The sequence below is a fragment of the Capricornis sumatraensis genome, chromosome 17 (genome assembly GCF_032405125.1).
Source record: "Capricornis sumatraensis isolate serow.1 chromosome 17, serow.2, whole genome shotgun sequence".
NCBI classification, from domain to species: domain Eukaryota; kingdom Metazoa; phylum Chordata; class Mammalia; order Artiodactyla; family Bovidae; genus Capricornis; species Capricornis sumatraensis.
The window spans coordinates 44,215,749-44,229,701 of NC_091085.1; the positions used below are offsets into that span (position 1 = coordinate 44,215,749).

The window sequence follows — 13,953 nt, forward strand, 5'->3', positions numbered from 1 at the left end:
TTCATTATTACTATAAATGAGCAATTAAACTTGAGAAAATATATTCTAAAGGATTATTCACACTAGTTTCTATACACATTTAATGAACTTAACTATGTACTGTATACTGTTTTAACTCTATATATTTGATATAACTATAAATATATAGCATATAAATATATATTACCATATGTATTTATATATATACATGTATACAAATATATATGACTTTCTACAACAAAAGTAGTAAAGTGTCCAACATTAATGTTACTTGTCATATGTCCATGTCCATTTATAATTTAAGGTATTCATTTAATTTTATATTTTGTAAATTTTAGGATGAAGTCTGTCCCAAAGCTGAAGGTGATGAAATCCAGAGGTGTGTGTGGGCCTCAGCTGTGAATGTCAAGGACAAGTTCATCTATGTCGCACAGCCAACTTTGGATAGAGTCCTTGTTGTTGATGTGCAGTCTCAAAAAGTTGTTCAGGTATGAATGACTCCTCTTCTTGAAAGTGAAAGTTGTTTTAAAGAAAATTTAATTTAATGTAATAGTCATTATGAGGTAACCTGTCAGTTGATTGTCATTGATAACTTGTTTCATTACTTGGATAAATAGAAAATACATAAGTTTTCTGCAAACTCTCCTCTCACTCTACTATTTGAGCCTAAGCAATTAAAGAAGTAATTGAAAGAGCTTTTGTTTTCAACAGTTAGATTCCAAGAATACTTTATAATCCCAACATGACCATTTACGCAGAAATCATCCTCAGAGTTGCTTTTTATGTATAGAGCAAAGAGAGTCCTTCCTGGTCCATGGTCAATTAAGGTATCCTAGTTGCAATGGCACCCCACTCCAGTACTCTTGCCTGGAAAATCCCATAGATGGAGGAGCCTGGTAAGCTGCAGTCCTGGGGGTTGCGAAGAGTCAGATATGACTGACAGATTTCACTTTCACTTTTCACTTTCATGTATTGGAGAACGAAATGGCAACCCACTCCAGTGTTCTTGCCTGGAGAATCCCAGGGACTGGGGAGCCTGGTGGGCTGCCGTCCATGGGGTCACACAGAGTTGGACACGACTGAAGCGACTTAGCAGCATCAGCAGTTACCATCACAGAAAAAGTATTATAGCTTTCTCATTTGATTCATAAGAAAGGCTGAACAATAATAGATTTAATGGATAATAATAATTTAGTAGGTTTTACCACAGTAGTAAAACAAATAATATGTGCATAGGTCTATGACAGAGAAAAAAATTTCCAATCTTGCCATGTAATTTTTCCATGTTGCCATGATAATGGTTATGGAGACTATTCTGGTTTGAGTCATCAACTATTTTATCTCCTGCTCTTTCCAAAACTATCCAACTTGGACCATCTACTAGAATTCAGTCATACAACAAGCAAGGGTAAGGATAGGATTTGCCTCCTGGCAGCCTGGCTTCAGCCTCCAAGCCTTTGACTGTTAGGATCTATGGCTTCTTAGCTCAGAGGAAACAAACTTAAAATAGCATCCTGAGATATGTATCAATATAATCTGTTAAATCAGAACAATAACTGTACACATTTTGTGTGTGTGCTCAGTTGTGTTTGACTCTTTGCGACCCCATGGACTGCAGCCAGTCGGGCTCCTCTGACCATGGGATCTCCCAGGAAAGAATATTTAAGTAGGCTGCCATTCCCTACTTCAGAGAATCTTCCCAACCCAGGAATTGAACCCACGTCTCTTGCATCTCCTGCAGTGGCAGGAGGATTACCACTGTAGCACCTTGGAAGCGTACATAGCCCATAACATTATATTAAGGATTATATCAATTAATGGATAAAAGCATTCAAGCATTTATAACAGGGCCTGGTATATGCACTGTATACTGGTTTACTATCAAAATTCTGACAGACCCTGAAATCTAACCATTTCTTACTTTTATAGATTTTTTTTTCTTGCATCAATATTGAAGTAGCTGTTAGTACCTCTAATATTGATTCCTGACTATAACAAAAAATATTCTAAGAAGTTCAAAATCATGCTTCTGACTATAATATCTTTTAACAACTTCATATGAATTCATGCAAACATCTATCCATTTTTATATGTATTTGTTAATTGTCTTTTGTAAGATGTGCTTGGTATCACAGATAAACAGATAAAAAGTATCTGTTTGAATGCTCTGATGTCTACAGAGTTATAAATTTGTGGTTCAGTTTCAAATAAGAGAATGAACAGTAGGGTCATGAAAGGATAATAATTGTCTTCTAGAAAATTCTAAGGCCTCCAGGGTTACGTACTTCTTGTGTGCACCCTATCTAATGGGTGTCTATCTAATGGTCAGTGTCTACTGGGAGAACATATTTTTCTGTATATTTTACATCCTATGTGTCTGTCTTTGAGACTGCTTAATTTATTTTTTTATTTTTTTTAATTTTAAAATCTTTAATTCTTACATGTGTTCCCAAACATGAACCCCCCCCCCCACCTCCCTCCCCATAACATCTCTGTGGGTCATCCCCATGCACCAGCCCCATGCATGCTGTATCCTGCGTCAGACATAGACTGCTTGATTTTTGACCAGGTTTATTTTACTTTGATTTCAGCAGTGACATAGGCCGGTGAATTACAGGCATTAGTCAAGGATTATTAAGAGTCTTTAGCTGGTAGGTTAAAATTAGATGTTCTTTCAGGAATAACCAGGCTGGTCTTTAAATTCAGTGTTCAAACCACAAACCTACACCAACTGAATATGTATTACCTACTAGATATTTGAAAGTGAGAAAAGTTAACATCATTTATTATTCATATAACTTCTATATTCAGACAATGATGTAAATTTTAAAATTAATAGAAAATATCAATAATGAAAATTCAGGCAATGTTAAAAAAATCACATAAATGATAGCATTTTCAAAGTGACTATAATGACTATAAAATACCAGGAGAATGAAAAAGACATACAAGGATAAAATATTAAAATATAATATAATTATGATTGTGGGTATTTTTCAGACATGAATCTAAAACTTATACTTTTATTAGTTAGAAAATACAGACACAGTCTAAATGGATTCTCCTGTGATTTTGGTATTAAAATATTAATAATTATGCTTTATTATTCTTTCTAGTCATTACCTATCTAAAGGTAATCATTATGCAGATTTCTGTTACCACAAGTTAGTATTGCCTGATTTTTATTATTACAGAGATGGAAATTTATACAATACTCGTTGTCTGTGTCTGGCTACATTGGCTGCACAAGATAATTGTGAGGTCACTTCATTTACCTGGAGCAAGTGTTATTCTTTCAATTTTGCTGCAGAGAAATCAATTGCAGTTGATTCTCATTGTTTGCTGATTCTGTATTTAAAACTCACCTACTCTCTTGAATTTATTTAGAACCACAAAACCAGTACTTATGGTATTTTGCAGTCATTCAGGGAATTGTGCAGAGTGGTGAGAAATATGTGACCAGACGGACATACATGTTTCCGGCTCAGGTTAGACAAGGAGACACTTGGTACATGTATATATATAATGGAATATTTCTCAGCCATAAAAAAGTAAAACATTGGGTCATTTGTGTAGATATAAATGGACTTACAGACTGTCATACAGAGTGAAGTAAGTCAGAAAGAGGGAAAAAAAAAGTCATATATTAATACATATATGTGGAAAGTAGAAAAGTCATACAGATGATTGTATTTGCAAATCAGAAATAAAGACATACACATAAAGAAAAAAGTATATGGACACCAAGGGGGAAAAAAGGGGTGAGATGAATTGGGAAATTGGGATTGATATATATACACAATTGGTACTATGTATAAAATAGGTAACGAATGAGAACCTACTCTATGGTACAGGAAACTCTACTCAGCACTCTGTGGTGACATAAATGGGAGGGGAATTGAGAAAAAGAGGAGATATATGTATGTTTATAGTTGATACACTTTGTTATATAGTAGAAACTAGCTCAACATTGTAAAGGTTTAGTCCCTAAGTCGTGTTCTACCCTTGTGACCCCCTGGATTGTAGCCTGCCAGGTTCTTTTGTCCATGGGATTTTCCAGGCAAGAATACTGGAATATTCCCTTCTCCAGGGGAAAAGTAAAGCAGCTATACTCTAATAAAAATCAAATAAATAAATGTATATGTATATATATATATGTCAGACTTTATTTATACACTAACAGTAGAAAAGATAAGTTCTGGAAGGAGATAACAGAAAGAAAGGGGAAAATCTGATAATATACCAAATAGAAAGAAATGGGTAAAGTTGATAATATGTCATATGTTATTATATTATTATATATCATAATATACATGTACCTTGTGTTATTATATATATTGTACAATTTATTTAAAAATACTCTAAAGTCTCAGATTTAGAAAGGGCAATTAAACTTAAATAGAGAAAACTCAATACCTAAATATATTGACATGAAACAATTAAACATAAAATCAAAGGAAGACCTAAAAATGGTAGATGCATTACCATGAGAATAGTAGCAATTTTCTCAATAGCTATAATGAACACCAAAAGAAAGTGAAAAAATATTATTAAAGAACTAAGTGGAAATAAAATATACTCTGATATTATATGGTCAGTAGAAAAATTTCATCAACAAAATAAAGTTATATAAAGTTGAAACTACTCACTGTAAGAATAAGGAAAATAAACTAAGCTATTAAATATGATATATAATGAGCAAGTAAATTGGTAAACATAAGATTTATTAAAATATTAATTGTCAGTAATAATGGTATTCCCTGAATTTAAGGTCATCATTTTTAAGAGTGAAAACACAGGACTAAAATAGAAAAAAAAAAAAAAAAAGGTGTTTAAATAGTGTACAAAAACATGTAAGTGGGGGAAGGGTTGATATTGATATTATTTATATTAAGATTTCTTGTATTATGTAAGATGAAATAATTACTAATTATTATGCATATGTTAAATATGTGTTCATATTTCAAGAAAGTATGTCTTAAATATTGTATCTGTTTTTTTTCTATAATTTTGTTTAAATTTTTGGCTTAATTTTTCAGTTTTATATTTTCTCTTCCTTATTTCTTCTTTTCCTATTGTATTTATGAATAGGTTGTGCATTTATTCTTATAAATAATAGGTGGTACATTTATTCTTATAAATAATAGGTGGTGCATTTATTTTTATAAATAATAGGTGGTGCATTTATTTTTATATAAAAATAAATAAATGCACAACCTATTCATAAATACAATAGGAAAAGAAGAAATAAGGAAGAGAAAATATAAAACTGAAAAATTAAGCCAAAAATTTAAACAAAATTATAGAAAAAAAGGAGGGGCACAATTCCAAAAAATCAAACAAAAGACATATAGACATTACTGTATATAAAATATGTAATTAACAAGAACCTGGTATATAGCACAGAGAAGTCTGCTTAATATTCTGTAATGACCTATATGGGAATAGAATCTAAAAACAAGTGGACATATATATATATAACTGATTTACTGTGCTGTATAGCAGAAACTAACACAACATTGCAAATCAACTATACTCCAACAGAAAATAATTAAAAGCAAAAACAAAAAAAATTATAGAATAAAATCAAATATGTATATAATTACAATAACAGAGGATGGAATGAAGTAACTAGCTTATAATAAAAAGTAATAAACTGAATAATAAATATCTAATCATACGCATATTATAATAGATATACTTCCAAAATGGAAAAAAAAGAGTCCCAGGTTATGCTAGCATAAACTAACAGCAAAACATAAAAATTGATGTAATATTAACATCAGATTTCAAAAAGGGGCTATAAGGCACAAAGTATTTAGTTAAAGCAAGTTACTTAACGAGTTAAAAAGTTGACTAAAAATTAAAAATAGGAAAACATATGATTGCTTACAATTTTGTAAAGTGATTATTACCATATTGCTAAATCACTTCAGTCTTGTCCGACTCTGTGTGACCCCATAGACGGCAGCCCACCAGGCTCCCCCGTCCCTGGGATTCTCCAAGCAAGAACACTGGAGTGGGTTGCCATTTCCTTCTCCAATGCATGAAAGTGAAAAGTGAAAGTGAAGTTGCTCTGTCGTGTCCGACTCCTAGCGACCCCATGGACTGCAGCCTACCAGGCTCTTCTGTCCATGGGATTTTCCAGGCAAGAGTTCTGGAGTGGGTTGCCATTGCCTTCTCTGTATTACCATATTACTAGAAAAAATTGACATATGATCAAAGTGAGAAATATTTGATAAATCAACAGACAAAAGTAATATTATACACAAATTGAACATAACGACTATTCTTAAACTAACAGGTGTATTATTAACTTTTGCATACAATAGTGATTACATATGCCTTATTACTAAATATTTCACTTTCTATGCATTTTCACTATCATTTCATATCACCATTCAGGCTGCTATAATTTAAATAAATAAAAAAGAAACAAAAATACAGCAAACTGCATTGTTTATAAACAAGAGAAATTTATTTCTCAAGTTTCTGAATGTGGAAATTCTAAGATCAAGGTACAAGCATGATAGCGATCTGGTGAGGGCCCTATTCCTGATTCAGAGCTGGTTCAAAGCCCTGGCGTGCTGCAGTCCATGTGGCCGTAAACAGCTGAACATGACTTAGTGGCTTAGTGGCTGAACAGCAGGCAACACATTCTTTTACAAAAGATGCAGAGCCAGCATGACTAACCCCAGTGAAAGGAACAGATGTAATACGGAGTCTGATTTTTTCCTCACTATTAAAAATTCCTTCCTGGGAAGAGGACGTGTAAAACAGTGGCTACAATGATTTGGGATATTCTGCACAGATCTCTACTATAGAAAGGTAGAGGCTACCTTAATTTAGGGAATGAAGATTTCCATACTGAGTACATGCAATCTATCCTTATTTCTGATAAGACACTACTTTTTGATGGATATTGTTGAATAAAATATCAACCTAAAATTTTAGATATATATCCCATAAAATTTTCTTTTAAATAAAATCAAATTTTCTATCTTTGAGTTTGTTTAATTTCTCCTGTTTTCAACCATTTATAATTTCAACCTGTGAACCTCTTTAGAAGAGGTGAATTCCATAAGTGAATTCCATAAGTCTTCTGACTGCTTGGTGAAATAATACATCCTTATGTTTGTTTAACATGCCCTTAGAGTATGTGAATTTTAGTCCTCAAAAGAACATGTTTAAAGATGAATTAGGAATATCTTAATGACTCTACTTTTACACTGGAAAATACATCATCTCTTAAGAATTCTGAACTCTCTCAAGGCTTTTCTCATGTAAATAATAGATTTAATAGACATAGACATTAAAATGTCTGTTTTATAAATTAATAATCCAAGTAATTCAAGTTTTAAAACCAGTTAAAAAAAATAGTATTTCTAGTTAGTTCAAAAACTGAAAGAGAATAGCTTAATTTGTTGCCAGAGTCCAGCTCCAGCAGCCAAGGATTCAACCTGAAGAGATGGATGGTGCCGGCGATGCGACAGTCTCTCAGATTTCTTGGACTGCCTATTTATTTCAAGTTTAAGATTCTCTTTTATGCTTTTACAAAAACATTAGGTCAGAGGTTTGACATTTTCAGTTCCCCTCACCCACATTTATTATGCCCATAAATCATTGTTGCTTTTCAAACAGAGTTCCTGCTTCAGTGATTCTCTGGGAATCAGCCTTACCATCTATTATCTACTTCCTCTAATGTGTCCTATAGTTAACTTGTGATTACATTGTAATATGCCACATTCCTCAGTTTACTACTTATCTTCCTAAATTCTGTTTGCCCCTAACATCCTGAGCTCACTATCTCTTAAAAAGGCTTCTAGCTATAGTGTCTCTAAAAATTCCTAACCTCTACAAGCTATAGTAAAATATGCTAACTCACAAACATTCCTTAAATCTTTAACTTCTAACTATTTTAATTATTTCTAAGCCCTAAATTCAGAAAACCCCTTTGCCATAAACAGTTTCCTCACTAATAGGCTTCAGATATAAATCCCTCCCATGGCCTCAAGCTGCCGCCTATGGGCTCATCCTGGAACACTCTTTTGTAAAGGCCTTAAACAAATGTCAATGATTAACTTTATGAATTATTCTCTGAGCACAGCTGCAGAAGGCTTTGTGCCTTCTCATGCTCCTCTCAAGAACAATAAGCACCTTAATATTTGTTTTCAGTCAACTCAGCCGAGGAGAGGAAAAAACAAGTCAGGATTACAAGGCCTAACTCCTTCATCCCGGGTCCGTGCCTGCATAATGAGGAGAGGGAGCTGGGGCCATGCCTCCATTTTGTCAATAGTGCCTAACGTGACTCCCAACAATTTGTCATTTAAATCTTTATTTATATCCAAGAGCAGAGTGCGTTCAAAGTCAACTGCAAGTTGTGAAGTTAATCCTGTAAAAAGTAAAGCACCTTTATCAATTTCACCCCTTAGTCTCCTAATGAAGTTATCCTTCCCGATTCTGTGCTGTATTTCTGTTGATTTCTTTTGTTATAACCTGAGTATACTATAGTGGCAACTAAGAATAATAATTATAATCAAATTTTAGTTAATCACCTCCCAAACATGATAGAAACTACTATAGAATTTTTTATAGAATGGACACAGTGATGTGAGAGTGAAGTCCAAATCAAATTGTCTTATTTTCGAAAAAGAAAGTAAGAAAAATAACACTACACCTATTTAAATTTAACATTTCAGGTTTTGTTTTTCAGTTCTAGTGTTTTATACTGAGTTTCTCCAAGAAATCATAATTTCTGAGTTTTTCTTTATTTCTTTTGCATGTATTTAACTTTGTAAATTGATATTAAATATGTAATCTTAGGAAGCAATGTTTAAAACACTTGAACAGCATTGCTACATTTTATTGTTAAAATGATAAATATTTTCTTGACAGCATATGTTTTTAGAAACTTCATGATAAATTCTTACAGTAGAGGTATATTAATTTTCAGTGTTTACATTACATTAATATCATTTCTACCTGCAGCTTAAAAATGAAAGCTCACAAAATCTTAAAGGAATCTATAATCTTGGTACTGCTTTAAATGTCAAATATTTATTGCTTCTCTCATTAATAATTTTTATAAGAATGGCATGCGGGTGTTTTTTTGCATAAAAGATTAACTAGTAAACTGACCTCATTTTGTGTTCTGTGGAACAAAATCAGGTTCTGCTTGGATGCAGAAGTGGCTTATTGTAACATCTCGGGTATTCTTAAGTGTCATCAGCAGTCTCCTCTAGCTGTTAGCACATTATCCTGAGAATCTACATCATTAGTTTAAATTAGGTTCACTTAATTAGCCAGCTGGTACTCTACTTGTCAGACTGATAAACAAGCTGTGCTTCACTGTTCCTTCATGTCAAGGCTAAACTCCAAGTTCTGTGTATCTTTGTTGTTATTCTCAGAACTTCACTCTGACTAAACATGCCATCTTTATAGAAGTTGATACAACTGGAGCATAATCAATAGAGCATCAATTTTAAATTATCTGTAATTGGTGCACCCCTTCAAGAAGTACTGATAAATGTGTATCTCATATGTTGGAATTATGAGGGAGTTAAATTTTATAGATATACAAAGAGAAAACCTTCATACTTTAAGTAAATTGCATTCTATTCGATGTTTGAAACAGTTTTAAAATATTAAAGAAAAATATTACCAATATGTTTATAAAACTACAAGTAAAGCTGTTTGTTATTGTGTTATATAGTATATTCTACACATTTTTTACAAAGGAACAGGATAAGAAGTTACTTCATCATGATAATATAACAGTCTGAAAAGGTGCTTACATGGGAAATTATGCAATATGGATTTTAGGATCTGTATATGTAGATCAGTTCAGTAAAGTCGCTCAGTCGTGTCTGAATCTTTGTGACCCCATGAATTGCAGCACACCAGGCCTCCCTGTCCAACACCAGTTCCTGGAGTTCACTCAGACTCACGTCCATCGAGTCCGTGATGCCATCCAGCCATCTCATCCCCTGTTGTCCTCTTCTCTTGCCCCCAATCCCTCCCAGCATCAGAGTCTTTTCCAATGAGTCAACCCTTCACATGAGGTGGCTAAAGTATTGGAGTTTCAGCTTGAGCATCATTCCTTCCAAAGAACATCCAGGACTGATCTCCTTTAGAATTGATTAATTGGATGTAGATAGCTACTGTTAATTAATTACAATAATGAAATATAGTGATTTGAAAGATGTTTCTGAATATGTCTAATAAGTCAATAAATCTTTTGAAGAAGGATTTTGATGGCTTAATTATCTGAATGTCACCAAGACAAGCAAAGGCTGCGGTATACACAAAAGAATGGTGTTTATGGGATGAGAGAGAAATTTCCAACATAGAGTGTTAGAAAATTTTATTTAAACTAAGTCCCACAGAACCATTCAATAGATCAAAATTGATCCCCTTTGTTCTATAATGGTGGTGGGTGTTGAATCATGTGCTGCAAATAAATGTAATTTCTAAGTTTCTAAAGGCAAAGTTTGGAAACAATTATTCTAGGAAAATAATGTTGATAGGAAATGCAAACTATAAGTAATACTTGAGCATTCTATGTGCATAAGTTAATCTTGAAGTGAAAGATAAGCATATGTGTAATCCTTTTTCCCAATCTTATATTTCTGAACATTATATTCTGAATTGTATTTTTTCTGAGATATGCTTGGTGGCTGTGGAAACAAATATATATACATCAATGGTCTCCAAGCAGAGTGTATACAACAAAAAAGCACTGAGAGATGAACAGATGTGAGAAGGGAATCCCAGGACATTTTTTAATATTTTTTAAATTAAGAAAAGAATCATATTACTTTTAAAAAATATTTAATAAATGGAATAATATTGGATACCTGAATTCATCTGTATTTTGGATGGTGGGTATGAGAGTACTTGGCAGGAAAGTGGGAGTTTTACAGTTGGAAAGAGTGGACATTGATTGTTTTAGTTATTAGGTCCTGTCTGACTCTATTTGCAACTCCTTGGAGTTGCAAGGCTCCTTGGAGCCCTCCAGGCTCCTCTGTCCATGGGAATTCCCCAGTAAGAGTACTGGACTGGGTTGCCATTTCCTTCTCTAGAGGATCTTCCCAACACAGATAGAACTCATGTCTCTTGCATTGGCAGGCAAATTCTTTACCACCAAGCCACCTGGATGATGAGCATGAGAGCATCTGAGAGTAAAGTGAGAGTTTTATAGTTTGGAGGGATGGACATTGGTACAATGAATTTATTTTTATTTTTTTTAATCTATACAAATGATATAGCAATTGTGCACACATCAACAGACAGACTGTCATGAAGTTTAAAAAGTTTTGCATTTGTAATATATTTAGAGAAAAGCTTTGTTCATAACAAATCTTGTTAAGCATATATATTATAAAACAACAAAAATGATTAAATCATTATGCTGTTGGGCATGATGTTCAATTTTGCAAATTACTTTTCCCAGTAAAGTAGATGTTGTTCAGTTGCTCAGTCATGTTCAACTCTTTGTGACCTATGGACTGCAGCACACCAGGCTTCCCTGTCTTTCACCATCTCCTGGAGCTTGCTCGAACTCATATCCATTGTGTTGATGATTCCATTTTCTCATCTCATCATCTGTTGTCTGCTTCTGCTCCTGCCTTCCATCTTTCTCAGCATCAGGTTCTTTTCTAATGAGTTGGCTCTTTGCATTAGGTAGCCAAAGTATTGGAGCTTCACCTTCAGCAATAGTCCTTCCAATGAATATTCAGGACTGATTTCCTTTAGGATTGACTGCTTGGATCTCCTTGTAGACTAAGGGACTCTCCAGAGTCTTCTCCAACACCACAGTTCAAAAGAATCAATGCTTCAGTGCTAAACCTACTTTATGGTCCAACTCTCACATTCATACATGACTACTGGAAAAAACAGCTTTCACTATATGGACATTGGTTGGCAAATTAATGTCTCTGCTTTTTAATATGCTGCCTAGGTTTGTCATAGCTTTTCTTCCAAGGGCCAAGCATCTTTTATTTTCATGGCTGCAGTCACCATCTGCAGTGAATCTGGAGCCCAAGAAAATAAATTCTGTCATTGTTTCCATTGTTTCCCCATCTATTTGCCATGAAGTGATGGGACCAGATGCCAGGATCTTCATTTTTTGAATGTTGAGTTTTAAGCAAGCTTTTTACGCTCCTCTTTAACTTGCATCAAGAGTCTCTTTGTTCCTCTTTGCTCTCTGCCATAAAGGTGGTATAATCTGCATGCATTTTATAACCAGCTGGCATTTTGCATGATATACTCTGCATATAACCTAAATAAGCAGGGTGACACTATGCAGCCTTGATGTACTTCTTTTTCAATTTTGGACCAGTCCATTGTCCAGTGTCCTCTTCTAACTGCTGCTTCTAGACCCACATACAGGATTCTCAGGAGGCACAAGACCTTCTAGAACTGATACAGAAATAAAAAGCCCTTTTCATCATAGGGACTGGAATTCAAAAGTAGGAAGTCAAGAGATACCTGGAGTAACAGGCTAGTTTGGCCATGGAGTACACAATGAAACAGGGCAGAGGGTAAAAGAGTTTTGCCAAGAGAATGCACTGGTCATAGCAAACACCACCTTGCAACAATACAGGAGCTGACTCTACATATGGACATCACCAGATGGTCGACACCAAATCAGATTGATTATATTCTTTGCAGCCAAAGATGGAGACGCTCTATGCAGTCAGTAAAAACAAGACCTGGAGCTGACTGCGGCTCAGATAATGAACTCCTTATTGCCAAATTCATACTTATATTGAAGAATATAGGGAAAACCACTAGGCCATTCAGGTATGACCTAAATCAAACCCCTTACTATTACACAGTGAAAGTGACAAGTAGATTCAAGGGATTAGATCTGATAGAGTACCTGAAAAACTATGGGGGGAGGGTTCTAACATTATACGGGAGGAGGTGCTTAAAACTATCTCCAAGAAAAAGAAAGGCAAAATGGATGTCTGAGGAGGCCTTACAAATAGCTGTGAAAAGAAGAGATGTGAAAGGCAAATGAGAAAAGGAGAGATAAACCCATCTGAATGCAGATTTCCAAAAAAAACAGCAAGGAGAGATATGAAAGACTTCCTAAGTGATCAATGCAAAAAAATATAGGAAAACAATAGAATGGGAAAGGCTAGAGATCTCTTCAAGAAAATTAGAGACACCAAGGGAAAATTTCATGAAGAGATGGGGACAATATAGGACAGAAACAGTATGGACCTAACAGAAGCAGAAGATATTAGGAAGAGGTGGCAAGCATACACAGAAGAACTATACAGAACAGATCTTAATGATCCAGATAACCATGATGGTGTGATCAATCAGCCAGAGCCAGACATTCTGGATCATGAAGTCCAGTGGGGCTTAGGAAGCATCACTATGAACAAAGCTAGTGGAGGTGATAGAATTCCAGCTGAGCTATTTTAAAATCCTAAAAGATAATGCTGTGAAAGCGCAGCCCTCAATATGCCAGCAAATATGGAAAACTCAGCAGTGGGCACAGAACCTGTAAAGGTCAGCCTTCATCCGAATCGCAGAGAAAGGCAATGCCAAATAATGTGCAACTACTGCCCAATTGCACTCATTACATATGCTAGCAAAGTAATGCTCGAAATTCTCCAAGCTAGGCTCAAAAGTATGTGAACTGAGAAATTCCAGGTATTCAAGCTGGATAAAAAAAGCAAAGGAATCAGAGATAAAATTGCCAATACCCATCGGATCATAGAAAAAGCAAAAGAAATCCAGAAAAACATCTGCTTCATTGACTATGCTAAAGCCTTTGTGTGGATCACAACAGATTGTGGAAAATTCTTCAAGAGATGGCAATACCAGACCACCTTACCTGTCTCTTGAAAAGTAGATATAGAGGTACATTAATTATATATTGAATACTACTATTTACAAGGTATTATTCTAAGTGCAAAAGGTGATATCACATAGCTAAACAAACCGAAAAGGCCTGCC

The 13,953-nt window shown here is 34.4% G+C and overlaps 1 protein-coding gene across 3 annotated transcripts in view; it reads left to right on the forward strand.

The window, feature by feature from the left end:
- FSTL5 (follistatin like 5) overlaps window positions 1-13,953 on the forward strand; it is an 839,965-nt gene that overhangs the window by 746,851 nt on the left and 79,161 nt on the right. For all 3 annotated transcript variants that reach the window (XM_068990059.1, XM_068990060.1, XM_068990061.1), the window contains one exon: window positions 318-467. In XM_068990059.1, the coding sequence (XP_068846160.1) occupies window positions 318-467 (150 nt within the window). The remainder of the gene's footprint in view (window positions 1-317; window positions 468-13,953) is intronic.